Genomic DNA, 27,116 nt, shown 5'->3' with positions numbered 1-27,116 from the left:
CGCGCACGCATACATATATACTAGACGTAATCCCCCACCTAGAGATAGAGAGAAACTCATTTAGTCGCCTTAAAACTATTTGCTCTTTATCTATACCCTCTCTACGCTACTCCGTGCTCGTTTTTGGGTTACGTCGGTGCACGCACGCTGTTTCTCTCTTTCTCCTCCCTCTCCCCCTCCCCCTCCCCCCTCGCCCCGCCGCAGCGCGCGCTCGACGCGTTTCCGCACTCGTTCCCGCAAAGCACGACGAGCGGTAACGCAACCGCGCGCCGCAGTTGACTTCGGTGCATCGTTACGTTCGCGTACGCGCGTTTTAGGCGCGTACGTGGTGTACGCTATCTACGAGCCCGTGTATATCCCGTGCGCATCTGCCGTGTATTTTCAGTCACTATTGTTGTAGTGTCGTATAACGACGCGAGCTCTCGACGGAAGATCCCGACCGCGATTCCGATGCGCGACGACGATCGAGAGGAGTTCAGGAAAAATCGGTGGGAGGATATGTTATCATGTGTGAGAAGGGGGTGAAAAATTGACGGGGAACGAAATTTGAAATTTTTTGCGAATAACAGCAAAGCTGATACATACGCGTGTGGCTTTTCTGATATATCTATTATTCTCGTAGTATCGTGACACCAGATGGATTTCAATCTCTCTCTCTTTCTCTCCCTCCCCCCCTCTCTCTCTCTCTCTCTCTTTCGAGGACACTGAATCGTAGCGACAAACCTTGACATTTCATGTACGCGAAGGTAAAACTGATGAAAATCGCGATCGATCTATATAAAAAATGCGCTATAATTGAATTTAAGTTGTTTGGGAGATATGGTGGAAGTTTTTTATGCGTTTTATAATTTTATATAGCACTTTGCCTTATATTGTTTATTTCTAATGCTATATTTTTATTACATTTTTGTATATACTGCATTTAACTCTCCTCTAATGCGAAATATTTTTCTATTGTGCATATATAAAAAAGTATTATCGTATATCTCATTATTTATAGCGCTGCGTATGAAGCAGCAGAGAATTTGGTTAGAGTCCTGCGGCTATTTAGAGATTTAAAAAAATAAAAAAAAATAAAAAGACGACTCTTCGCGAGGAATTAGCGTTGGTCCGTTGGAGTTTCTATTTTCGTGACAACCGCGTTGCTTATTCGAGCAACAGCGAGAATGCCCCGGCTTGGCCTCGATTTTTACACCTTTATAGAATGGAATGCAAAGCATCCATCGTCGTGCAGGAATTTTCAAACGAAAGATATATAAATTTTCCTCCCCCTCCCTTTTTTTTTTTTCTTTAATGATTATTTTATAAACGTGACACATTATTGCGGATATTTCACAAAACGTCAATAAGAATAAGGGATTCTTAGAGACATGAATTTTATAGAGTTAGGCTCGATTTTATCAGTCGATTTAATGGCATTTTGATTGAAATTACAATGCCTTTATTAACTACGGAAGCGCGATCCCTTTAGACGATCGCTCCCCGAGACGTAATGATGTCGCGTTGTAGGAAGGAGGGGTGAGGAGGGCGATTTCTCGGCTAATTCGAGATTGGATCGACTATTCTTCGGAATAAATCGCGAAGCGTTGGTTTGTGCCGTTGTAAAAAGAAGCGCGAATACGCCGGCGCGCGATTGCGCAATACCGGGTACACACACGGTATATAACATAATTGTTGGTCGCGATTGTATAATGCGGACTTCCAGGCGGCAGTCGTCGCGTCACACGTCCGATCGCGGACGTGCATAGAAGCCAAAGATTTCGGACGTGTGTTGATCGAATAACACGTGATATGATCGTGCGAAAATTAGTCGATCGTTATCGCACTCGTCTCAGGGATTATCCTTAAAAAACCGTAAACGCGTTTGGGGTCTCGACACTCGACGTTGAATACCTAATATTATTCTTTCTTATAGGAACGTGGCATCGATATCGCGCGCGCATACGCGTATATATGTATATATTTCTTCGTTACTATCTTTATACTTACTGAAGGTTATTGTTTAGCGGGATTAGTGCGCTATAGCTTTCGGTGCTCCGTTACTCACATTTACGATTTACTCAATATATTCTTACGGATTTTAAAATAAAATTATATCGATTAATCGTATTTTCGAGGAGGAGAGGAGGAGGAGGGGGGGGGGGGTAGGGAAGGGAGGGATAGCGTTTCCTTTTTTCCTCGTCTTTCGAAATGGATATTTGTTCCTTTTAGAAACGCGCGTGTTTGACGTTTTGCGCGTTTGACGTTTGACGCACGCTACATGGAATTTCGCACGAAAGCGCGCAGCGAATTTAACTTCGCGAATTCGCGTCGCCGTCGTCGTCGTCGTCGTCTCGCGTCGACGCAGCGGCCGTTTTTTGCTCGCTAACGCGAAACTGGCCGATCATCGTCGAAGGAGACTTCGTCGTCGTCCGTGGCCTGACGCGACTATCCAGTGCGCGACGTGACGTCGAGCGGTCGCGCGTGATGCGCGACGAGAGCGCGAAAAACTGCAAGGAGGAAGGAGAGACGTAGATCGCGCTATCCTCATCTCGTACGAAACGTGGAACGCGGGACGCCTCGTAATTACATAATAGCCGGGCTGTCGTCGCGCTCGAACGAAACGTCGTTCGCACGCGTGCTTATCGAATCCCCCCCCCCCACCCCCCATTCCCCGTCCCCGAGATTCACCAGGATTCCATCGTTCGCGACGCCGTTGCGCTTCCGTGGCACGTGAGCGTTAGTTAAGCCGACGAGTCGTAAAATAAGGCGAATCGCGACACGTATATATCGACGGTGAATTTACTCGACGTCGCTCTCTCCTTATCTCGTATATATCGGTTCCGCACGATTGCCCTCCCCTCCCCACCCCTCCCTTCCCCTCCGCGCAACAGAAACGTCATTGTCGTTATTGCGTGTTGCTCCTTTTCAGACTTTCGCGTCATACCAGTGTCTTGGAGTTGATCGTGGAACGATGTTCCATCGAGGCTCTTTCCCCCGCCGATGTTTAGAGGATCTATCGCGTGCAGGAATAGACGAAAGTCCGAGACGGGAGATATCGTAGGGTAGCGTGATTCGCGTTTCGCGAAATTTCTCGCGGCCTTGCTGTGAAATATATGTGGGACGTAAGAATTTCGAGGTATCGCACTGTCATTCTCGCCGAGTGATAATAAGTGATAATACGCGTGATGAGGCAAGTTTATAGCGTCCTCGTCGCAAGAGATCGTGAAACGTAAGATACGGACTCTGCGATATTCTTTACTATAAGCGAAATTTAATAATAAGATTTAGGATGATATCTCGATTATAAACGAATGCGATTTCGCGAAAATGAAAGAGATGTGCCGAGGATACGTGATGTAAAATTTTGTCGACAAGTGACAATATATTTCGCGTGACGCAAAAATATGAAGAGGCGGTCGGAAAATATACTCTGTCACATATAGGACGAAGAAAGGTTCTGTCGTAAAAGAAGAAGTGAAACGTCGCGACGAATTCTCCGATAAGAGTGTGACGCGCGTTAATTACTCGCATCGAATGCGAGTATGTCGCTCGATTTCAACATCACCGTTATTTCGTATATGAAGAAAATTAACATGGAAAATCAAAAGTTCTTTCCTTCACTCGAGAAAGTAGGATAGGAAAATATATGGGCATCGCCACTAAACAACGTTCCTCCCGCGCGCGATAATAGTGGCGTGCGTTTTCGAGACACGTTTTGCTACACCGTTGCTTTCGTGGCGATTCGATCGCGACTTAATAGCGTTTCACGCAACGGGATCTAGCTGAAGAAACAGAAAGACAAGGGGCGAAGAAAAGAGACTCGAGGAGTATCGATTGCATCGAACGTCCCGAGAAGAGGACTCTCTTCGTTCTATACATCGGAGATGAACGAGGTGAGGCACGTTTTGACAGCCCTAAGATCGCCGACGAAGAGCTCGATCTTGAGGAACGGCTCTGTGGGAATTGCGACGGCGACGTGGTACGACGTCCCGGCGCCGATCATCGTGCATTGTCGCGAGTTCCACGAGGAGGGACGCGACGTCATCGAAAACGAGGAGAGTAAAAAGTTCCGCGAGAAGGAGACAGAAATTGGATCCGTCGATAAGAATATGGAGGCTGGCTCCTTCGAGAGGGATGCGAACGTTCTCGGATCTTCGGAGAAAAATACGACGATAGTCGGAAGACCTTTATCGTTCAACGAAGCGTTGTATCAGAACAAGGAGGTAGTCCTGAACGATATAAATAGAAATAGGAAGAGGCATAGTACCACGGTGGAACTAAATGCCACCACAATGGTAGAGACAGATGCCGATGGAGTACCGACGATCAGCTTTAGCTTTCTGCGCGTCGACGAAAAATTTCACGAGGATGGAGACGAGATCGTCATTCTGGAGGTCGACACGAGCGATCGGACCAAGGACTTGGCAGAGAATCAACTTTACGATCTTCCTAAGATCGCTGTCCCGAGTCGAGTCTCCTTGGAACAATCTGACGATAACGAAACGAATGTCGAATCCTCGTCGCCGACGATTCTTTACGACGTGCCGAGGCCGACAAAGGACACGCCCTTGAACGAGTCGCAAGAGGGGGAGGCGACGATGACGCTATCAAACGTTTCTCTTGACAAGAAGAAACGACGAGGCGATCAGACGAAACGTTCCACCAGGTCCCTCAAATCCGGCCGAAGAAGCTACGGTGCGTCCGACAGCGATGGTTACGACGCCGGGATAGCGTCGATGTCGGGATCGTACTCGGATCCCGAATGCCCGAACGAGGGGGGCTCGATGAGCGGCGGTTCCGATCGCAGCAGGCGGATGAAGCTGAAGAAGCGGCGATTAGGCAAAGCCTGGGGCAGGATGCGCAGCTGGCTGCGAGAAGAGAGGACCAAGATCGGCGACATCGTCAACAGGCACGCGAGGATGCAGGCGGTCGGCGCTCTCAGTCCCGAGGTAGCGCCGAAAAAGAAAGGAAGACGCGAAATCGACACGCGATTAATAAACATTAGTTCAAATATAGACGGAGATATAAAAGATTTTGAAAAAAAATTGAGATTCGCTCGATTCTCGGCGACAATATTATATATGCAGCTTTTAACGTAGTTTCTGTATTCTTAGTATCTCCATATTTAGCGCTTTCTCTGCTTTCCTATTACTTGACGTTTGTTTGATCGAGCACATGCGTAGAATGAAAATTAAAATCATGCATCGAAAGGATATTCTTATGCTGTGCGTGTTGCATTGGAATAGAGAAACTGGGCACCGAGAGAAATTATCAAGAAAGTAGACAAAAATTTATAATCGACGTCGTTAAATTAATTAAATTCGTTTGCTTAAATCGGTCAATTTTAACTAATGTTTATGACATTGTCTCGGGAATGTATGTATTACATATATGAGGGACTCGATATATGAGCGGGATGAGTTTATAATTTGTAGAGGAGTTAAGTATACGATTCGACGTATGAAGCGGACCCTCGCAAATTACGGATTTATTCCGCTTTCACCCTGATTCGCTGCTTCGTCGTCCGAGAATCCTACAATTGGTCGTAATAGAATGCTAACGTTGGGCTATATAACATAATACGGTTTTCGAATATCAAGATTTCCGATTCCTCGATTTATGAAAAGCGAAGAAAACGCAAAGTTGCAAGCAGTTCGATCAATATCGCTTTAAAGAAATCGAGAGAAACCTATTTCTTGTAATAGATTTTGTTCCGCGGAATTTCAGTTTCACACAGATATTCTATTGCATCAGAATTATTTTATCGAATTCTTTAATCATTAATTTACATAAAGAATTTATACGAAACGGCTTTTTTCATACAACTTTAATCTTAAAATTTTCAAAACTGCTAGAATCATATCGTTTGAGATAGTAGTCATTTCTTTTGTCGAACTGTATAATAGCCGCGATTAAGACGCGTACGAAGAATCTTCTCGCTCGAGCTTCTCCAACTTTTTTTTTTTTTTTTAATCGATCTTTTATCGGGTAAATTTATTTTCGCATCAAGGTGCGAGGCGATGCCACTTTTGCGCGGACGTCCAAGAACAAGCAGCGCGGCTTCTACGATCTGACGCGAGCTCGTACCCAGGAGACCGGTTCGATCACCAGGGTGGAAGAATTCGGTCTGTCGTCGGTATCGGAGGAGGCGAATGTTCCCGACGATGTGGAAAGACCGACGTCGGCATCGCCCGACTCGGAAAAAACGAACGGTTCTCGAACGTTGCGCGGTAATTTGAAGAGGAAGACGGTGAGCTCGGACGACATCTTGGAGAACAGTAGGACAAGATTGCAGCCGGTGTCGTCAACGGTGTCGTTCAGTACGGACAAGCTGTGCTCGGACGTGGAGAAGGATGAGACGAGAATGTCATCGACAACGTCGACGACGATGGCGCCGGCGGAAGTCGGCTGTGAGACGTCGAGGGATCACGGTGGGAAAGGTGGCCTGATTAAGAGGAGAATGCTCGGGTCAATCAGAGGGTTAATGGCCTCTACTCATCTGCTGCAGACCTACGAGATCGAGGAGGTACTTTGCGCTCTCTCAAAGTCTTGTTATTTCTTTTCTCCTGTTGCATGCTGACTGACGTGTTTGCGCAGTTGTCGCACACTCAGCATTGGCATTACAATCGAACGTGATGCGCGTTCCTAAAGTTAGATAAAAAGAGAAAACACGAGAATGAGTGGGAATAAAGGGCGTAGTCGGTGTATAAATTGTAGTTCGAATAGAACCGTAAAGCGAATTTTTCTCGATTGTACCCGAACGTCATTATAATTTGAATAATCCTAACAACAGTTAAAATCAGTAATAGTGGAACAAGCTATTTATTCGTACTTTTTCATAGCAGAAGAGTACGTGAGAAATATCATGAAAATTGGATGAAAATTATATACTATATATATTTCAAAAATTTCTGTTAAATATAAAAAAACATTAATATGTATATAAAAATTATTTTATATATTTTAATTATACAATATTTTATTAATATATAATATATTATATTATTATAATTATAATTATAATTATTATAATTATTATAATAATTATAATAATTAAATATATTTTAATATATATATATATATATATATATATATATATATATATATATATATTATTAATGTCACTTGTATATTCGATAGAAAGATTTTTGATATTTATTTACAGCATGTTTAAAGTTTATTTTTAATATATCTTCTTCGCGGCATTGCCCTTTGAATCTCTTGCCGCATCGTTAATTAAGTATTCTATTTCGCGATTATTCTTGTTAAGTAGTCCACATATGGGAGTTATTTGAAAGTCGCACTTGTAATCTCGTAATGAATGAAGCCGAACGAGCTTTACAGTTCATTTACGTTAACATGAAGATCATTAAAAACCGTGTCGTATAAGATCATAAAAGGGATCGCTCGAGGGACTTTAATAAAGGTTGAGAACAATCTTTGCGACACAGATGATTGAAAAGCTGTAGTAAAAAGGTAAAAATCATACACGCGATCATTTTTTTGTTTCTTGAAAAATTTCCATGTATATCTCGATTATTTGCGCGAATCAAATGCAGTTCGTCTAATACAAACAATGAATCCGACACTTGATTGAAATACGACGCTCGAGAATTCGTGACTCACCCATCAATATTATTGAATAACGTTTTATGCCGCTGCATATCCATTCCGCGCATTTCCTCTAATCTCAATTCATTCTTAAATTCTGAACAAGAAAAATACGCAAAAATTATAACTATTTATCTAGCGTAAACTGTAGGTAGAATAGAAACTTAAAAATGTTTAATCATTTCTGATAATGCGCTATCAGATATAATTATTTTTCTTTTATTTATTTTATAACACTATTTTGCAAATTTTATAAGAAAATACATCTCTCCTCGATTAAGAGATTCGTGACATTGATCTTCATATGTATCGTAATTTTATAAATTTTTTAGTTTTTATTAATATTAAAGCGTCTATTATCCGTTCGGAATATCTTAGAAACATTTTATCAAAAAAATTTTCTGCGTGTGGATTTTTATCGTCACTATTTGCGCAACGCGCTCCTTATTGGCTGTCTACACAAAATTACCGTGTTTCCACGGATATTTTACAGCGGACACAAAGCGGGTAGCCATTTCGACGAGACTTTACGAGATGCGCGCGCGATAAATAAGCGACATCCGTGTAGTTGGAAACTAAATTCCCGTGCGCTTTTCTTCGCTCGATGACATTTTTTACGCTGGTAATCGCTTTCACTATTACAGCATATTCTGGCGGGTTTAGAATGCTTTTTGTCAATTTATCAAAGGTCACACATTATGTCATGTTCGAATGTGAATCTAGGCATTAAAGATTTTTTTTCTAAGATACCGATCGCCGCTGATTATTCTTGGAAATTTGAAATTTCTTCGACGAATATTATCATATGTATTTCGTACTTTGGATCTTTCAAAATTTGCACTGATAAAAGTTTGACACGAAAAAGAAAAGACTATTAAGTGAATTTAATGAAAAATTAATTGAAATTATTGTCGATAGATTCTATATTCTATTTTTTTTGGAGAACTTTACATGTAATTCTGGAGAAAAAAAAAAACCTAACAGAGATATATGAATCTTCAAAGATACGGAGAGAAAGAGTGCTTCGAAAATTTCGCGATCTTTAATTAATAAGTTACAAATGTATAATTGATACACGAATGGCAGCAAAGATATATCACTCGTCCGTTTCCCAGTTTGCGTCCACTTTCCCCGAGTCGAAATTTTACAAGAGAGACCGCTCGTCCGATCGAGAGATTTATCGGCTGTCCCGGAGAAATGGCGCCAAGTCAGACACGCGGAGCAGAAGCAAAGCATGGAAAGTGTGGGAAAGTTGTGCGGAGAAAATAGTCGACTTTGTTTCGCTCACACACACACACACACACACACCGACACATGTATAGATATATATATACGTGACGCTTGACCGCCTTCTACGTGTGTGTCTCTCGTAATTGTGCACGTACAAAGCGTGCTTAGAGACCCTGGAGAATGGAAAAGATTGCGCTCTGCACCTTGACTGCAGTTGCATTCGACCGCAGATGCCTCGATAGCGTAGCATGAGGGTCATCGCGAGTTTCTCCGTCGTTAATCTTTTTTTTTTTTTTTTTCCCCATACGTGATGTATGAATTCGTCAAGGACGTGAAACATCGGAATCGTGTGCCGGTTTTGTCGAGAGCGGAATAGAAAAATTAGAGAGACACGCTTATATTTATTGGCAATTTTATTGCCAACGCACTCGATTGACGTGTGACAATTATACTGTCATACGATCGTTAATTGTCGCCCGATATATTTGGTATATTTCTTATGACAAGCTTCGCTCTTCTTACGATTCACGTATATTAGAGGGTTTTAATTTCGTAGAAATTGTCGTAAAAAATTACCGCTGCTATAATCGTCATCGTAAAATGCATTCTTATCTGTGCAATTTCCCAATAGTTGACACAACGCCTTCGATAGAAAAACGAGAGGGAACGAGCGACGCGAACAAAAACGAGGAAGAAAAAGAAAGAAAATTTCTATTCAGGTATATTTTGCCAACGCGTGCGAAATTAAGCGCGATGGAAAGTGCCGCGTGTGCATTAAACAGCGGCGAATGAAAGACAGGCGGGCGTTTGTCTTCGCGACCTCCGCGATTTCTCCGCGAGAAGACTAAACATGGAGGAAGTAGTATGTATTGCCGGTAAAAGGGAAAGGAGAGAGAGAATAGCGAGATTCGTTTAAATATTCCGACGGTGTGCGGTTTGCGAAAAAGTCTCTCGGAACGCATGTACGCTCGTCGTTATTCATACCGATCTCGCTCTTGTAAAAGAGTTACGATATAATCGCTCTTGTGTTCGCACGTTTATAAGAAGATACACGAGGACGATGAAAGAGATATAATTGCCAATTTAGGAATATATTTTCGATACATCAGAAGCGTGATCGTATGGTTAGATTTAACTCGTTTTTCTACTTATTTTCTCTAAATTTTCCATCTATTAGAAACGCGTTATATATTATGCGCGCATTGTTTATCATAAATAAACATATAGAACGTCTCTTTGGCAGGGATTTTATTTCTAGATATCAAACTATTTTGAGAAAAATTTAATTCTTTTCCGTCGTTAATTAAATATTTCTGAAACACACTCTCAAATTTTGCTAATATAATTACTCTGAATTAAAAGAATTGATACATGAGTATCGTCATACGTTATTTTGGATATTAAATTAGCATGCAATTTTTGATGAGCCATAATATGTCTTTTGCAGAAGACAAAGAAACCGCTCGTCGTGGCGATGAAAGCTTCTTTGTTTAGCGATAAATATAAATGAACTCTTGCCGATACGGCGAAAGATAAAAGGGAAGTCCCATTCGGGAAATTCGCACTCATCTGCATTTGAACGGTCGACGCATACGCGTCAAAACGAGCGGCTGGCATGTGTATCTCGGCGCATTCAAAATAAGATAGACATGTATAAATGAAAAAATATTTATACGAGTTACAATAAAAAGCGAAGTCCTTTTATACAGCCACACAATATATTGTAATTAATTTAAATATGGATCGATTAATATTTCGAGACAATACTAGATCGCCTTGTGCGGATTCACGCTCTGTAATAGATTCGATGGTCATCGACTGGTCGTTGGCTGACTGACGGCGCACCTGTTCCATTGAAGCGAATGGCAATAAACCACCTGTTGCAAGCGCACACCCGTTTGCCGTCATCGACGCACTGTGAATAGGCGTATTCGCGATTAACCTTTCGAGTCCCGTGTGAATTGATAATAATCATTGACTTATTACTCGCGAAATATTCGAGATAATTTTTTCGCCCTAACGGCGTATTTATGCGTTCGGATTAAAAAGGATCATTGGCAACGCGAGAAACCTCAATCAAGGTGAATTTTTATTTTTATTTCGCACTTCTTATCCAGGATGATGAACAGAGAAAAATGCCTTCTTTACTCGCTTTCTATATAAGCAGCATAAAATGTAACACGCAAAGTTATATTTATTTTTATATGATTCACATGGAGTGTATTTTACGCGAGATTATATATTAAATATTAATATATAAGTGAGCGAAGATTGTCCGCTTGATATAGCATAATTGAAAGGCGAATCTGCCGTACGAGCAGGCATCGATTACGCATTTAATTACTACTGTCATACCAAGTACGATGTTACGTTATAACGAAGGCTGTCGAGATTAGATTAGATTTATCTTTTTTTTTTCCTGCGTCTCTAATCGTTAAATAGAAGAATTTTACCTCTATTTCCGTAACATTTTATTAATTCGATTGCCAGTCAATTCGATCACAAGCTTTCGCCCCGTATCTCGAATATACATAAATATCTCGCGCGCGCATAAATTTATTTTAATTAATATTAAAACGCGTTCCGTTTTATCAGGTACGGTGGCAAAACGATTTTTCACAGCGAATTATTACAGCTCAGGACAAGCTCGATAAAACTGATCCAGAAGTCGAGATCTCTTTCAATTGCGGATATCTCGATAGCTATATCATTTAATTGAGATATATCGTGTGCATTTTTTTTTTTTTTATGCAGATGCAATCGCGATTACGTTAATCGTCGTCGCGAAATGTTGACAGAGTCGACTTTCGGTAAAATTTAGACCGAATCCGTAGAAAGTTGCTCTGTCATTCGCGTTACAAATAGACCATGTCCACTACGCTTGACACGCCCTGCATCGATTATTCGATATTTTTTTAAATAATGAATGGCTATATAAATTCTAGCATGACGTTTCTCAAAAGTCTATTTAACCCGGATAACTTTTGTAATCTTTATTAACAAATGAAAAGCTTGCTAAATGTTTATCGGACGACTTTAAACACGCACAGCGCGTATGATGAGTAATGTTAATAAAAGTGTTCGTCGAAATTGATAATATTTAATAATTACAGTGAAAATTACGAATGTTTACAGAATAAAATGATTCATTCTACATATAAAAAGCTTTCTTTTCGCGCGGAGATAAAAAGATAACTATTACGATTCATGGAGAGAATTATCTTCGAAGGTGTCTCGCCCTTATTTATCAAACATGAGTTATCAGATTGAAATCTTGTTGGCAATTCTCTCGATTCCCAATATCGTCCAGAGTCATTGATAGCAAAAATGTATTCAATAAAATCGAACGTTCTATGAATATCGTGTATCCTATCGATAAATGGAAAAAAAATAAAATAAATAAATTAACATACACGCACAACACACGTACATGTATACGTATTAGAGAGAGAGAAAGCAGTCGTGATAAGAGCCTTCGAGTTTTGCGAAACAAACCACCCGTATAATTCGAAATCAAACCTGTCAGATTGAGTCCGTGCAACAATATTCGCGATACGCGACTTTTCCCTCGTTCCGATTGCGAGAAAAATGCACAGAGACAACTCGCGAGATTCATACTTAAATGATCGTATGCGTAATTTATGTCAGCGAACGCGAAATATTGTTATTTATCAGGGATATTTGTTAGACATTTTGAGCTTTTTTTTTTTTTTTTTTTTTTGGATCTTACGAACTTGCTTGGATATTCTAAAATCGATCAATCGCACAATTGTGTAAACATTTTTAGAGATGCATCTTTTTATCGAGAATCGACGGGACAGACGTTTCTTGGAATTTCTTTTAGATAACGACATTCCAACGATAAGAAAATTTGCGGAAGAAATTCGCATACAAATATTTGCGAAATTGATACCGATTGATCAGTGAATCTTAATGAATGATTAAATGTGCTACAAAGAAGGAATCATTTACCGTAACATTTTATACATTGAAGATATTTTTCAGTGCAGGTCAATATATTTATCTCGGATTGAAAAAATTATTTATTTTACGCTTGCAAAGCGTTGAATGTTGATCGCTTTCATATTTCAAGATGTTTTCGATCTTTCACGATAATTTCTAAATTAAATTTATTAAATGATAGAATAAAAGAATGCTGTGAGATAAAATACAAAAAATTGTCGTCCATATATACAGGCTTTTTTATTGATGATAAAAATAGTTTAAAGGTCTAGATTACGATGCTTGAAGGCACACGTGGTTTCCAGTTATCGTACTGTCCGCAAGCACGAAGTGCGTCGAGAGAGATGCGTAGGCATGGTATCGATTGCGTTGCACGCAACACTTCAAAGTTCAGGGAGTGTCGTAATATAGAAATTTGAATTTTATTCTCGATTCCCCCATTCTTGCGACTTCGATCGATTCTTATGTAACTTGACGCGCGCGAGACGGAAATGTAAAATATCTCGTCTTGCACAGCCACTACATTCCGATATTACATAATACGATATTACGCACGATGATCAAATGTCGAGTTCGATGTAATCTGCTCCTTTTCCCACTCGGAGAAATATCTACGTGAAAACGAAAAATTGTGTGGCCTATTATGCGTAATAAAATTATAGCGAAACACTATATTCCAAAACTCGTTTAGATATCAATATATGCTCGCCTCTTATTTTTCACGTTTCAAAAATATCCTTTGATTTATTATCATGAATCATATATACTGGGTGGCTCATTTTAATCCATCCAGTCGAATATCTCAAAAACCAAGCCCGGAAGAGAAAAATGTTTCAAACAAAAGTTGTGTGGCTTCAAGGGGGCCATAAGATGGTGACAATGATTTGACCTTGGAAAATCATTTGAAGGTCATGTGAAGGTCAACTTTAAAATCTTAAATAGAAACCCCCATTTTTTATTTAGTATTCTTGTAGCTGACACCGAGAGCTTTCCAAAGCACTATAATAAAATATCTTTTTATTATGTACTTTTTGAGTTATTTTATATTTTAATCTGACATATTTTGATATAAAAAATAAAATATCTCGTAAAATATTTAGTTTTTGATAATCTTACCGTAATACTTGTATGTACAGAATAATGAGATGGATGGATTGAAATGGGCCACCCAGTATATATATATTGTATATAATTATATTTTGAATTTAATAAGTTTTTGCAGGACTATATAGTTAATACAGCTTCAACATTATTTGTTGGATCCGAAGACTAAAATTTATACTAAACTATTCCATTTTCTCTCGCTACAATTCTACAGATATATTTCGCGTATCATATCAGAGTTTATCGCCTATACACATATATGTCCGAGCTAATTGGCACTTTAACTTCCCTCGAGGCCCATCAAGTTTAATGCTTACTTTCACCGATCACCTCGGGTTATGATCAAGCTTTAATTCAGGATCGAACACCAGTCACCTTTGCTTGCACATCAAACGAAAAGAAAGACGATATCCGATAGCCGCGGGAACGTGTTTATCGCGCGTGAACAAAAACCTTTTCCATTATAACTGATGTTTTGCGATTTTATCGTTCCTCGATAGCTTCCGGGACGAGGCCTTCTCGGCGAGAGGGAGAGCTCCCTTTCCCCAGTATCCGGGCAACGCGATCGAATCGAAGTTAGCATTAAAATACAAAAGGATCCAGTAACACATAGATGCGAAAAAATAATAAATAAATGCTTGTTTATATTTGAGATGGAATAGTCTTTTACGACGTTCTTTCTCGCTTGACGTGACTTCTATCTCAAAATTTTGCGGCTTTACTCAACGAACCGGTTCGCCGTCTTTAACATTGTCGTGTCTAATTAGTAATTTCATGGATACGTGATATCCGACTTTCACGCATGTTCGTGGGATCAGAAAAAGACACGCAATGGCTGCAAAAAAAGATTAGTCCGTCCGATCCACTCTTGCCGTTTAAAATCTGAAAATTTCTCGAATAAGTGTTTCTGTCAAAACGTTCATCTTCTTTTTTTCAGGAAGTATAAAACATTAAAATAAAACTCAATAATTTTAAAATTTAAAATATCAATATTCATTTATATAATCTCATAGTCATTCAAAAATATTAATCAACGTAATGTTGATTTCTTGTTATTTATTTGAAATAAAAAATGTCTCTTTCTTTAAAATAAAATATATTAATGTATTTATTTGAATTTTATTTTGTGAGGACAAAACGCGTTGTCTTTTCAATCTTTTTTACATGGCTTAATAAAGAGATAAAAATGCTCTGTTCGCAATTTTTATATTACATAAATCTATAATATTTTTCGCACAATTCGCTTTTATATAACCTGTGTACTTTGTAAACAAAAGATTAGTACCGTTTGTAAGTAACGTTTGCGATAATATCGTGCAATAAATATACAAGAAAGCTAAACCAACGCGTAACAGTAATGAAAGGCAAACGATTGGATGAGTAAAAACACTTTACGTGCTACAGGGAGAAAAAAATATAAGCAGGCACGATTATAAGCGGCGAAATATAATAAAACACCTTGCGTTAGGTTACTTTTAATTTTACAATAATTTTATATATATTTTTTAATCGACAAAATTAATGTTACGTTGATCAATCTCTTAGAAAAAGAGCTTTCAAAGATTTTATTTTAATGTTAAATTTTTAGTTGCATATTTTTTATTTTTTTCACATTTCTCTCGCGGAATTCACTTGTTATAAAATTCTATTCTTCTGACGTAAAAATTTAAGCATCGATTTATATTTCTACATAAGCTTAAGTAAAACATAGTAAGTAATTGGAAATGTGATTCGCAGGTAAGAAATCATCTTATAATTCGGTACGATGCGTTAGCAATGTTGTATCTGATGGGCCACGATGCGTGGTTACCGCTAACTTATGCGTGTCTCCTCTCAGGCAAAGGGTATTCAAGCGTAGAATCGAATGAACTGTATTTTTGTCACTTGTAGATGAAATGGGACAACAGTTTTCTTTCACGATATTATCTGAACGTTTAAAAATCTACGAGAAGGCGCTTTAAAGTTTTTTTTTTTTCAAGTACACTATAAAATATAAACTTCAATCGCTTATTGTTATTTCGTCGTTGTGCAACATTTTTAACTTTTTCTCGTTATGTGCAGGGAGGACAGGGAGGTTTCGAGGATGTGCGAAGATACATCAAACAAGGAGGCGACTTCTGCAAAGAATTGGCGTCGATTCTTCACGAAAGGTATTCGGTTTTTTACCTGATTCTTCCATGAAAAAAATGCAAACATATGTATATTTTCAGAGCCGAATTGGAAGCTACTTATGCGAAGGGACTCAGTAAGCTTAGCAACAAGTTGACAAAGGCCTGCGCCAAGGATCAAGGTAATTGTCATCCGTCAGTTTTACGTTAATTTCGCATCTATTTCATTGATAATTGATTGATAATTACACGTAGTAATAATGATAATAAAATTATAATACTGGAAAAATATTCAGGTTTAGATGCGAGATTTTTTTTTAACTAGAATTTCATAAATTTACTGACACGCGTTGCAAATTTTTTTATTTTATCTTAAATATCGTTAAAAATTTATTAATACAATTTATGAATATTTCTAGTGAAAGAAAAGTGAGAACTTATTATTATCTTTATTTATAAGAAAAAACTCTGCCATGAAAACAGGTTTTTTTTTTCTTGGTTGCGCCATTATTTCATCGAGAGCGCTTCAAAGATATCGATGATATCAATATTGCGAGATGGGCGGCACGCGAAAGAGAGAAAATAAGATCATGTCTAATAAATGGATTGCGCGTCTTTCGTAATGCAGGTGGTAATAGCAATGGAGGCGTGAACGAGGCATGGAGGTGTGTCGGCGAGGAGATGGAGGCTGCTGCGGAAGCCCATCGGCTATGGGGCATCGCGCTGAGCGAGCAGCTCGCCAAACCGCTTAGAGTAAGTCTCTCCAAGATAATTATTACGCGTCGTGTCGCAAAAGGAGGGAAAGACTGGCGTCACTACGTACGCGCGATCGTGCTTACGTAATAACGTTGGGATCATATCCATAAAAACAATATTAAAAATTAAATGAATGGAATAATAGATTGAATTATAAGATCTTTCCATTATAAAATGAAAAATGAGAGGATGACACGTATCTTGTGCACAGGTGGGTGTAGCGGAGACGCAAGGCCGATCGAGGAAGACCATCGAGAATTCAGTGGACAAAGCGTCCAAGTCGCTCCAGGAATGGCGCGGGATTGCGGCAAAAAGTAAGAAACAGAGTTTCGCGAGCGCGCGAGAGAACGAGAGGCTGCAGGACCTGGCGCGGTTGCAGACCATCAGTCAGAGCCAGCAGAGTAACAATAAATTGTCGAATCATCAAATGACGGAGAAAGAAGTGAATAAGCTGGAGACCAGACGGCGTAAAGCTGAAGACTCGTCGCGTCGCGCAGACACGGAATTTTATACGGTGAGCGTGAGGGCCGAGAGAGCCAGACTGGAGTACGAGAACACAGTAAGAAAAGGCGCGAAGCAGATGGAGTTGCTTGAGGAAGAGCGACTGAGCGCCCTAAAGGACTTCGCCAATGTGTACTTGACGCATTTGCAAGCGTTTGCGCCGCGACTGCAGCAGGTAATGCATGAGGGAATAAGGGCGAAATGGAGGTTGACTGTGTTGTGTTCAGATAATCTTAAAATTATCTAGATAAGGATAAAATAAAATACATATATTTAGCGCATAAAAATATATATTTTTATTTATATATTCTTATTTTTTAAAAACGAGAACCTTTCAAATATTTCGTTTCACACATGATTTCTAGGAAATTTAAGATGATTTTCGGAATGAGCTGGATATATGTAACGCTTTATTTTCAGAGCGTCGATCGCTTGCTAACGCCCGTGCGTAGCTGCAATGTATCGCAAGATCTTGAAGTTCTGAAGAATCTCGTACGTCGAATGGACAGTAACGACGTAACGAACGCAGAACAGTTGCTGCCAGACTTTTACGCAGAACACGTCACGCTGGCGATGAACCGCGAGCGACGGAAGCAAGCGCTGGTGAGGGTGCTGCACCTGATTAGGCAAGATCTAGAGAGGGAGAGGCGGGGTAGAGAAGGTTTAGAAACGTTACATCGGGCCTTCATCAAAACACCGGCCTTCGCGGCGGATGAGAGCGCGCAAAACGTGACAGATAAGCTACATCATGTAAGTTTTCCCACGTCAACTACGAATTTAAAAGTTGGAATTTGGAATTATTTCGTACTAGCTATACAGATGCGTGAATTAATTTTTGCATCTTGTCGCAGATGCGTTCCATGTTGTTGTACTTGGAAGCCGCCAGATATAAGGTTGGTGGTACGCTCGCGGAAGTAGAAGGCAGCAAACGATCCAAACATCCCTTGTCGGATCATATCCTAGTTTCGAGAGACAAACAGGGTTTGCAGCAAAGTGTTCTTAAGGTAAACAAGTCGCGTATATCAGAATAAAAATAAAGTTCGCAGAGAGTGAAAGTGTGGTCATTTAATGCTGAATTTTATTTTAATAATTAAATATTAAAATTACGCTTAATAAAAGAACGCGAAACAAATCACGATGGTTGTCCACATTCCTTGCAGGTTCCTTCTTGGGCAAAGAATGAATCCTTTGAGATTCAAGACGATGATGACGAGCTCGAAATACATCTGACGAAGGATCAGGACGCCGATCAGACGCGCGATTGGGTTGATCGGACAGCTGGCGACGGCAATTCCGAGAATCCGCCGGACGAAGACGACTTCAGTGATTTCGACGAATTTAGCAGTCACTCAGAGGACAACAACAATCAGGAAACGGTCGATGGTGCGGAAGTGGTGACGACGGCCAAGACTGAACATGCGGAGCAATGCCGAGCAATCTATCAGTATTCGGCGAATTTAAACGACGAACTCAGTCTCAATCCGGGTGACTTGATAACCGTCCATCAGAAACAGGCGGACGGCTGGTGGATAGGCGAATGTAGAGGTCGCACCGGCATATTTCCGGCCACTTACGTGCAAGTCATACATTAATGCGAAAGAATTATCGTATCTTCGAATAATCATTTCGGTGTTAACGTTCACAAGTTCCACGCGAGTCCTCTTACTTGAATCTTCCATCCGGTTTTGCAGAACTAGGTACGAGTGTTATAATGTGCCAATATAGAGCATTACACGCGACAATTACTTTTTACGTGTAGAAATCGAGCATACTTCGATTGTAAGCTCATACAATAACAACGACAAACATAAGAATTAATATCAAATAGCAGTTACCACCATGTTTGAGACGGAATGCGTCCGCCTATTAGTGGAAATATTTTAATTGCTACTATTTGCGTATATGATGTATTTATCATTTTTATTACATTATATAATTGGTGCTCGTTTATTTATATCGTTCTCAAGAAGAGATCGATCTTTCATTAAATCTCACATTGCACTTTATAATTCATCGCGCATCCTATCTATTGTTAGAAATCAATGGTGCATTTTTGAAGATTTAATTAAAAAATATTAAAAATTGAAGCTATATCTCACTAATATGAAGTTGATACAAATAGCTGGCATATTTATATCTGCCATAGTGATTATGATCACTTATTTTGTACTCTCTGTATAATTTTATTCTTCAAAGCTATCGATATATTTCCAAGTCTTTAGAAAACATCACTTTTCCAGCACGTTGTATATGTGTGTACCGCATCTCATTTTAAGAATTAAGATTATTCAGGTGTTTTTTTGTAATTTATTAAGAATTTGAATATGCACATACGAGAATAATAAGCGTTTGGAACAGTGAACGTCGAAACAATGTAAGACGTGAGAGAGAGAGAGAGAGAGAGAGAGAGAGAGAGAGAGAGAGAGAGAGAGAGAGTAAAGAAAATTGTATATAGTATTTGTATCATGCAAACGCATTCAATTGTAAATATCTAGATATAAGAAACTATTTAAATGTACCGTATGCGCGATACAGTATATGCTAACAACGCATTTATTTACAGATACCTAAGTTGTCTATTGATATATTGTCACTCAATTCATTATCTCACCAAAATGATCCTGTCGCAATTGCCTCTTTACCTCCTCAGTAATATCAGTACTGTTGGCTATAACAAGATAATGTCACACGAGATACGAATTGTATTATTTGACGCAAGAAATAATATTTACCGCAAAACGGATGAGTGCTAGCGGTAGCTACAAAAAAGGTTCCGCGGTGATTGTACATCTCTGCTCTAATACCCATCTCCGTGCAGACATTAGCGTCACATGGTTCGGCGATTATTTGTGAGAGATGCCTATACGTCAGGTCCCAATGATGTGCCCAGAAACTGCAATTGCGCGTAGCGGCAGATGCTAAAGATTCCGTAAGGTAAACGTAGGAACGACCGTGGCTACATATCGCTTTTTGTATCGCTGAAAGTGCGATAAAAAACTTTACTTCCCATTCTTTAGATCTTAGATCAGCTAAATAAGGCGTTTCACTTTCAGTACTAACCGGTTGTAGAGATCGGCAAGTAATCGAAATATGATGGCTCCGTCCTCGCGCAGCCAGGTTGTGTTTTACCACCGTTGGGATAAAAATCAATATGACCTATATACGAATCGGTTGAGAGAAGAATTATATGAATGAGAATTGAAAGAATTTTCAAGAAGTACAATTCCAAAAATTGCTCAAAGAATTCATTAAAAAAGGAGAAAATGCGCGATAAGAGCTATATTTCTTCTTTTATATAATGTGCTACCTATAACCTCGGGTAAGCCGAGACCTAGACTTGTGAGTAATTTGCCGTTTGTATGTATCACATCGACGAACGGAGCGTCATTTTTATGCAAATGAACGGATGGGTCGGCGTTGCGGAAGCACGGCTGCGCCGGGTCCAGACCGGTGATCCTCCGCACCGTCCAACTGCTCCGTCGCTTTTTCAATTCCTTCGCGGCCATTCCGCAGATGTGAGCTCCGAGACTGTGCCCTATTATATGTAAGGGGCCCCAATTACTCGTGTCCGATCCTTGGTTGTTGATTGTAGCGTTCGTCACGTGCTCTATAAATCTTTAGGTGAATAGACCATGTTAAAAAGCAAATAGAGATTGCTCTGACCCGGGCAACATGGTCGTTCGCACGAAAGTCATTTGAAGTATATCGTTTTGAAAAGTCATCGAAAGGATTATTGTAGATATATCCAAAGAATTTTTCAGTTCCTTTTTTTTATCAAGAATCAATTTAAGATATTAATTAACGAATTATCAAGATATTTGTCGAATCTTTCCAAAACTTTAAACGTCTTTCGAACTTTGACCTGTTACTTGGCCAAAGTTACACACTTTGATATCTGATATCCCACTATTCTGGTGTTGACCGCCGCCTTATAATAATTCCATGTATTACTGCCAGCGCTCCAATCTACGACTACCACGTTAACGTCACCCTGTGTCACATAATTTTATGAAAAAATGAATGACTCTATCCGAAAAAGAGACAAAATGCAACCGTTGGATCCTTACCCATTGGAGTAGCGCCCTTTCCATATCGCTGATCCATGTCTCATTGCCGTGCGATAGGAAACCGTGTACTATTATTAACGTTCTACGTTCTATCCTGAAATCCGTCCATTCCAATCCGAACTGCTCGCCTAATACCACTTCCACACGACGCGGTTGCCTTCTGGAGGAGAGAAAAAATCGCACGTCCAATGCATAACTGCCGTTAGGTTTGCTCCTGAAGAAACTCTCTAGAGTCTTTGCGACTGTCTTTCCCAACCCGAAGCAGTCCACTTGTGCAACTCGCGACGAATTTCCATCGGATTCCAGCTCGCTAGAGTTGATTTCTACATGAACGGTGTATGTGAAATTCATTAGGGTAGTCTTGTTAAAGAGAGGTACAGCAACTCCTTCCGCAACATGTATCGTTCTGTTTAATGCATCCTGAAATGGCCGAGTTATATTCGTTGCATGCAATTGCCATAGGCAAGAACACTCCCTGATGTTAAAATATTGCCACAGAACGGCAAACACAAGAACGATGGACATCATCATCACACACTAGCGCATACTTGACTGATATATTTATGTAGCCTTTTGACCAATCAATAGATTCATCAAGAATAGAATCATCATTTATTACATAAGAAGGCATAACTGCTTAGATAGCCCTATAAAGAGAAGCGAGAGAATTGGCTTATCTAATAACAGAGTTCAACTAGACAGATATAAACAGTTAATCTCAGGACTAGATAATCTTGGTAATACTGAAAATATCATATCAAGTGGAATTAAAAGATGTTTTATCCATTATATTTTTTAATTCCTTCGTAGAATAAACGCATGATCACTAGGAATCTTAATATTTATCAAGTAATAATATTTTTCTTTATTGTAATGCGAAAAATACTGGTTCAAATCTACTCTCTCTCTCTCTTTCTCTCTTCATTTTATTAATCAAAAGTAATTGTGCAAAATATTTCTAGTATAGATGTGGTTATAAGGACATAATCACATTATACATATGGAATTTTTAGTAAAGTTTATTTGCATAAAATGCGTAACATTCATATTTACAGATGCTTTCTACAGATATACTGTATCTGTATATTACAAAAAAAGTTGAAGAATGAACATTTTTTTATACTTTCAGAATCCAGATTCCAGAATCTCATTTCCGAGTTTATCTTTAATGTTTTAGAAAATGTGACAAAATTTTATCAAAAATTTGTCAACATTAACGAACAATATTAATTTTTAGCATATAATCTTAAAAAGTGATATTTGAAAATCTTCCTATCATCGTCTCAGTATTCTCTTCTTTTCAAAAATAATTTGATGAAACATCAAAAGGAAAGCTGTGTTTAAAAACACAATTTATATATTAAATTTCTGTTTCTTTATATTTTTCCATTTATCCTTTTTCTTTTGCTGAAAGATTTCCACATTGAGTACATTTTAAATATTAATACCTATTTATAAAAAAATAAAATAGTATATATTTACTTACCCTAGGTTGCTGGAATTGTGTCTGACTTGTACTACTTCCTGTACTGCCACCTTGGAAACTGCTGAAGTCTACTGCTTTATAATCGAATTTCTCCGACGGTAACATACCCTGTGTCTTCAACATTTGTTGATTTGCTTTCTTTTCATTTTTTTTCCTAGCCCTGTCGCCAGATTAGAAAAATAATTAGCACTTCGAATGTATTACATATAGTATACTTTCTCTAAATAGAACTGAATTTTACCTTATCGATGTAATTATTTCAGTATTATCCTGAGCTTTTCTTTCTTCGCTTGTTTCTTGTATTTCCCGTTTTATTTTTTTAGATATATGCATAACTTTGATATCCAAAGGCGGTGTCGGTGTAGAAAAGTCATTATTTCTCTTCACTTGAATTTCATTTTTAATATCAGATTCCCTCTTTCTTTTTCTGCCATGCATTTGACCTAAGGTTAATTGCTTACATGACTTCTTTTTCTTCTTCTTCTTGGGTAAGACTGCAATTTCCTTATTCGTAGTTTGACATATTTGTTTGAAGTGTTCATAAACTCTACTTTTACTCTCATTAAGCTCAGTCTCATCTATGTGTTGCTCTTCGACATTCACAGTCGAACACATTTTTTCTTTTTTTTCGTTTTCCTTTTGCTGTTTCTCTCGTTCTTTTGTTTCATGATGCACTATCATTGGTATCACACACTTATATCTCATATATGGACTTATAAATATGGCCTTTTTCTTGCCATTGCTATCTTTTGTTTCTTCGTCCTGAATTAAGAAAAATGTAACTTTGCGTTATTTTAATGAAAATATTTATATATAACTTATAAATGTATATACTTTCTATATCTTCAATATATTATTAAAATATTTTATAAATATAAAACTTATATTTCATAAAACTATAAAGAGATATATTGTAATCTAATTAATTACTATTGTTTACCTCCGATGTAATTAGTGTATCAAATAGTGTGATACTGTGTTTCACCGTTTGATGCTGATTCGTCTTCGATTGTTGTGACAAGTTATTTTTATCCAGAAGACAGGGTAAATTTGCTCTTGCTTCAGTATCACTCGGTATATCATGTGGCGTATACAATGACATCCCGGAATCTACCGCGTGAGTTTGTTGCGTCGATCTCTGCCGAATATCTTGTTCTGGAACGGACATTACAAGAGGCTGCTCTCTGGCCTTCAACACTATCTTGTGGAGTTTCAGTACGTTTTGCCGCACTAACGGTGGTATTGGATTGCAACATGCTAGAATGCCCTGCATTTCGCGCGGCAATGTCTCGGCTATATTGAGCAACATGTGATTTGGCAACACATAGCCGATACTGTCATCTTCCTCTCTCGCTGTGATATCTCGCCACTTGTGCAACTCGAGCAATGCGTACATTTGCTTGTTATTAAACGATTTCTGACTTTTCCTGTACATGTTCATGCAACTCTCTTCTGTCCAGATCGGTTTCACATACGTTTGTTTGCAAAGATCGGTACATCGGTCGTACACGGCCTTCAGGATATTACTCTTGCCATTAGCCATCTCGATCAATTCATTCTTCAACATGTCTTTTATGTGAAGTAGATAATGTGTATCCTCCCTAGCATACTTTATTAATTCTGCCGGTAAAGGTCTCATACGCCAATCGGCCAATTGAAAGTGTTTATTGGGATTTATGCCACAATAGTTATTTAACAAATAGGCCAAACTAAGATAGGGCAATTTAAGCTGTTTCGCAGCTTGATGAGTGTCAAACATGTTCACTATATATAGCGACAAGTCTCTTTGAAGCCACATAATGTCCATGTCAGCACCATGAAAGATCTTCAAGATTGTAGGTTTTGTAAAAATTTCATTGAGTTGATGTAATTCTGATCGCAGAGCCAAGGTATCGATCAAGTAATCGGTATTCACTGTTGATATTTGCATCAGGCAAGTTATGCCTTGAAATGTTCTATAAGAGTGATGTTCCAAATCTATAGCTATCTCTTTCTGACTTTTCAGATCCTTCAGGAGAATCTCGATGTCAGACGGTTTCTCGATCAATTTGAATTCGGTACTTTCCAATGACTTGTATTGTACAGGTACGCTCTTCTTCAATTGGCATTCGGGCAAATTAAAATTATCCAACTCAAATTCGTAAGGATGATTATAGACTTCGCCGCGTTCGCCTTCTATGACATAAAGAGCCAATGGTTCCCTCATATTAGGTTTCTCCTTGATTCGAGGCATCCATGGCTTCGAGCTATTATTGTCGATCTTATCCTTAAACATTAATTGTGGTCTCTGTATATTTTTCCCACCCAGTAATCGTATCTTCTCGGAACTGTCTGAGCCTTCGTTAGTACGTTTAGTGCTCATGTTCCAACTACCATTCATTATCGGTTTTGGCATTTGTGATACAACCAACTCAACTTGAGGATTTCGTAGAATACCACTCTCTTCATCCATTAATATATTCTATAGTAAAAAAAATTAATTGAAAAACTTAGTTTACCATATAACAAAACAGAAATTGACATGTAAGTTTGCAATGCTCACAGCTTGGTCAAGCAGATGATCATTTGTCTCTTGTAAAAGGTCGAACTTATCATCAACATCTGCGCTTTCAATATTGCTGGAACCTCCTGCTGTTTTTATTATCATCTGCATTGTAGCCAATATCCTCTTTAAATCTTTATTCCTGGCCTCATTAAAACTTGGAAAGCAAACATAATAGTTGAAGTTGTCTCCAGCAGGCAAATTATTAGCAGCTTTGATTCCATTTCTTATTGCATCATAGGCTTCCTGAAATACATCGCATAATTTCATATACATAAATAACTTGATATAAAATTATAAAAAGTATATATGTATGTGTATGTGTGTAAGATATACTTATATAAACGATCATTTTGGTAAGTGTGCTAATATCGAACGAGTAAACATACCTGAATACGATCGTCAAAAGTTTCGTTAAGCTTTTCATCAGGATGTATAGATTCCATTTTGGAATCGTAACGTAAACGTAAAAGTTTGTTTCAGTGTCTTTTGCCCTTGGATTTGAATATGAGTAAATTACAATAATACTCGATGCGACTGAGATATTTAATTCCTTTGTTCTACTCTGTTTATCGTTTCCGCTTATCTTGTTTCTCAGGTTTCTCAGGTTAGATTCAGTGCACCTTAGTACTGGACGGAGCACGGAGCAGCACGAAGCATGCGGCAAGATTTCTTTGTTCTTTCTTCTTTCGTATTGAGCGACTTAGAAAAAGAGAAGTAGATGTATGAGCACGGATCTCTCATTCTATTCTCGTTTCATTGGTTGAATTTTGTCTAAGGAGAAGGGGAACAGTACTGTATTCTTACAAGTTGGGAACATTTTTAACCTTATTGCTATTTATAAGTATGTAACGTATATGAACATAGCATATAAAAGTGATAATATTATATATGTTACAAATAATTAGTAATATAATGTCTGCCTGTTTATTGGCCAAACCAAATGGGTTAGACAAAGATGTATACAATTGTGAGATGCTTCATGGCCCCATAGCTTTATGAGCCGCTACTACCCACATATCGTCTTGTCTCTTTCTATGCTGTCAACCTTAGAACATATATAAATGGAAGGGGAATAAGGCTGAAAAGTGTCGAGGAAGTGAGAATGAAAATCGTAGTTGCCTCTCTCTTGTAAGTAACTACACATCAATCATTGTGTCTATAGCATACATATTTTTGTATACACACACATGTGACTAATCTAACCTTATTTTTCATTGGGCCAAACCGGTAAACCGTGCATGCGCACTTTTGAGCAGTTACTCACAAGAGAGAGGCACCTATGATTTTCTTTCCCACTTCCTTCCCATATGTTTTTCTATCGGGAAACAAAGGCATTCCTCTTCCGTTTATATATGTTTTAAAGGCCTTATTACACTACGGGTTGTGGGTTCGGTTGGGGTTACGATTGATAGCTGCGGATTGACCAATCGGAGCAAAGCAGCTTGCCGGCTGATTGGTTAATCCGCAACTGACAACGGTAACCCCGACCGCAATCGAGCCCGCAACCCGTAGTGTAATACAGGCTTTAGGGTATATGTCAATGCAGTTCAGCGTGGACCATAAAAAATAATAGACAAGATGATTAATGCGTTATTAAATCAATTATTTATAAGTATCAAGCGTGCTTTTCATGAAACTCGTTTTCACGAAGAGTCTACTCATCTCGTCTGCTATTGTCTATGCTCGGATCGAGCGTTTTGATTGGCGGAGCACGCGACGTATTAGTACCATCGACCATCACCGGCGACGATGCATCGTCGTTA

The 27,116-nt window shown here is 38.8% G+C and overlaps 4 protein-coding genes across 14 annotated transcripts in view; 2 read left to right on the top strand and 2 right to left on the bottom strand.

The window, feature by feature from the left end:
* The window catches only part of LOC138933961 (forkhead box protein J3), a 71,579-nt gene that overhangs the window by 43,895 nt on the left and 568 nt on the right, over positions 1 to 27,116 (top strand). The gene's annotated exons all lie outside the window — the stretch shown is intronic.
* On the top strand, positions 281 to 19,817 carry Nost (Nostrin). Of its 6 annotated transcripts, none has more exons than XM_070297329.1 (10): positions 281 to 488; positions 2,912 to 4,931; positions 5,993 to 6,508; positions 15,952 to 16,040; positions 16,101 to 16,180; positions 16,627 to 16,751; positions 16,966 to 17,430; positions 17,676 to 18,005; positions 18,107 to 18,259; positions 18,416 to 19,817. In XM_070297329.1, exons 2-10 carry the CDS (start codon positions 3,867 to 3,869, stop codon positions 18,845 to 18,847), a joined length of 3,255 nt encoding a protein of 1,084 aa, XP_070153430.1. In that variant the 5' UTR covers positions 281 to 488; positions 2,912 to 3,866; the 3' UTR covers positions 18,848 to 19,817. The 6 variants fall into 6 exon arrangements, with proteins under 6 accessions (XP_070153430.1, XP_070153429.1, XP_070153428.1 ...); XM_070297328.1 differs by having other exon boundaries at positions 281 to 508; XM_070297327.1 differs by having other exon boundaries at positions 281 to 1,766.
* Positions 17,578 to 21,935, bottom strand: LOC138933987 (phospholipase A1). The gene is given in 7 exon segments (XM_070297334.1): positions 17,578 to 19,858; positions 19,861 to 19,923; positions 19,988 to 20,233; positions 20,316 to 20,411; positions 20,563 to 20,870; positions 21,143 to 21,246; positions 21,323 to 21,935. Coding segments are annotated over 7 exon segments (1,398 nt in total). The 5' UTR covers positions 21,854 to 21,935; the 3' UTR covers positions 17,578 to 19,808.
* Rrp6 (exosome component Rrp6) lies at positions 21,852 to 26,080 on the bottom strand. Of its 2 annotated transcripts, none has more exons than XM_070297333.1 (6): positions 25,740 to 26,080; positions 25,351 to 25,596; positions 23,749 to 25,269; positions 23,050 to 23,570; positions 22,809 to 22,968; positions 21,852 to 21,969 (listed from the first exon to the last, which is right to left on the bottom strand). In XM_070297333.1, the coding sequence occupies exons 1-6, from the start codon at positions 25,794 to 25,796 to the stop codon at positions 21,931 to 21,933; spliced, it is 2,544 nt and encodes an 847-aa protein (XP_070153434.1). In that variant the 5' UTR covers positions 25,797 to 26,080; the 3' UTR covers positions 21,852 to 21,930. The 2 variants fall into 2 exon arrangements, with proteins under 2 accessions (XP_070153434.1, XP_070153432.1); XM_070297331.1 differs by lacking the exon at positions 21,852 to 21,969 and adding an exon at positions 22,315 to 22,729 and having other exon boundaries at positions 25,740 to 26,079.

Source organism: Polyergus mexicanus, unplaced genomic scaffold (genome assembly GCF_030449975.1).
Source record: "Polyergus mexicanus isolate NDT 795.1 unplaced genomic scaffold, iyPolMexi1.0 SCAF_6, whole genome shotgun sequence".
NCBI classification, from domain to species: Eukaryota; Metazoa; Arthropoda; class Insecta; order Hymenoptera; family Formicidae; genus Polyergus; species Polyergus mexicanus.
This window is presented reverse-complemented; position numbering and strand designations above follow the sequence as displayed.

What these genes read in the sequence shown, in the direction of transcription:
- Rrp6 (XM_070297331.1), bottom strand. Translation starts at nt 25,796, where the DNA reads ATGGAATCTATACATCCTGATGAAAAGCTTAACGAAACTTTTGACGAT. An exon ending in ATCATCTGCTTGACCAAGCT is followed by an intron (nt 25,270 to 25,350) that starts GTGAGCATTGCA and finishes TTTTTACTATAG; the next exon opens with AATATATTAATGGATGAAGA. An exon ending in CACAATTCCAGCAACCTAGG is followed by an intron (nt 22,730 to 22,808) that starts GTAAGTAAATAT and finishes GAAATCTTTCAG; the next exon opens with CAAAAGAAAAAGGATAAATG.
- Nost (XM_070297329.1), top strand. Translation starts at nt 3,867, where the DNA reads ATGAACGAGGTGAGGCACGTTTTGACAGCCCTAAGATCGCCGACGAAG. An exon ending in GGCCTGCGCCAAGGATCAAG is followed by an intron (nt 16,181 to 16,626) that starts GTAATTGTCATC and finishes TTCGTAATGCAG; the next exon opens with GTGGTAATAGCAATGGAGGC. An exon ending in TTGCGCCGCGACTGCAGCAG is followed by an intron (nt 17,431 to 17,675) that starts GTAATGCATGAG and finishes CTTTATTTTCAG; the next exon opens with AGCGTCGATCGCTTGCTAAC.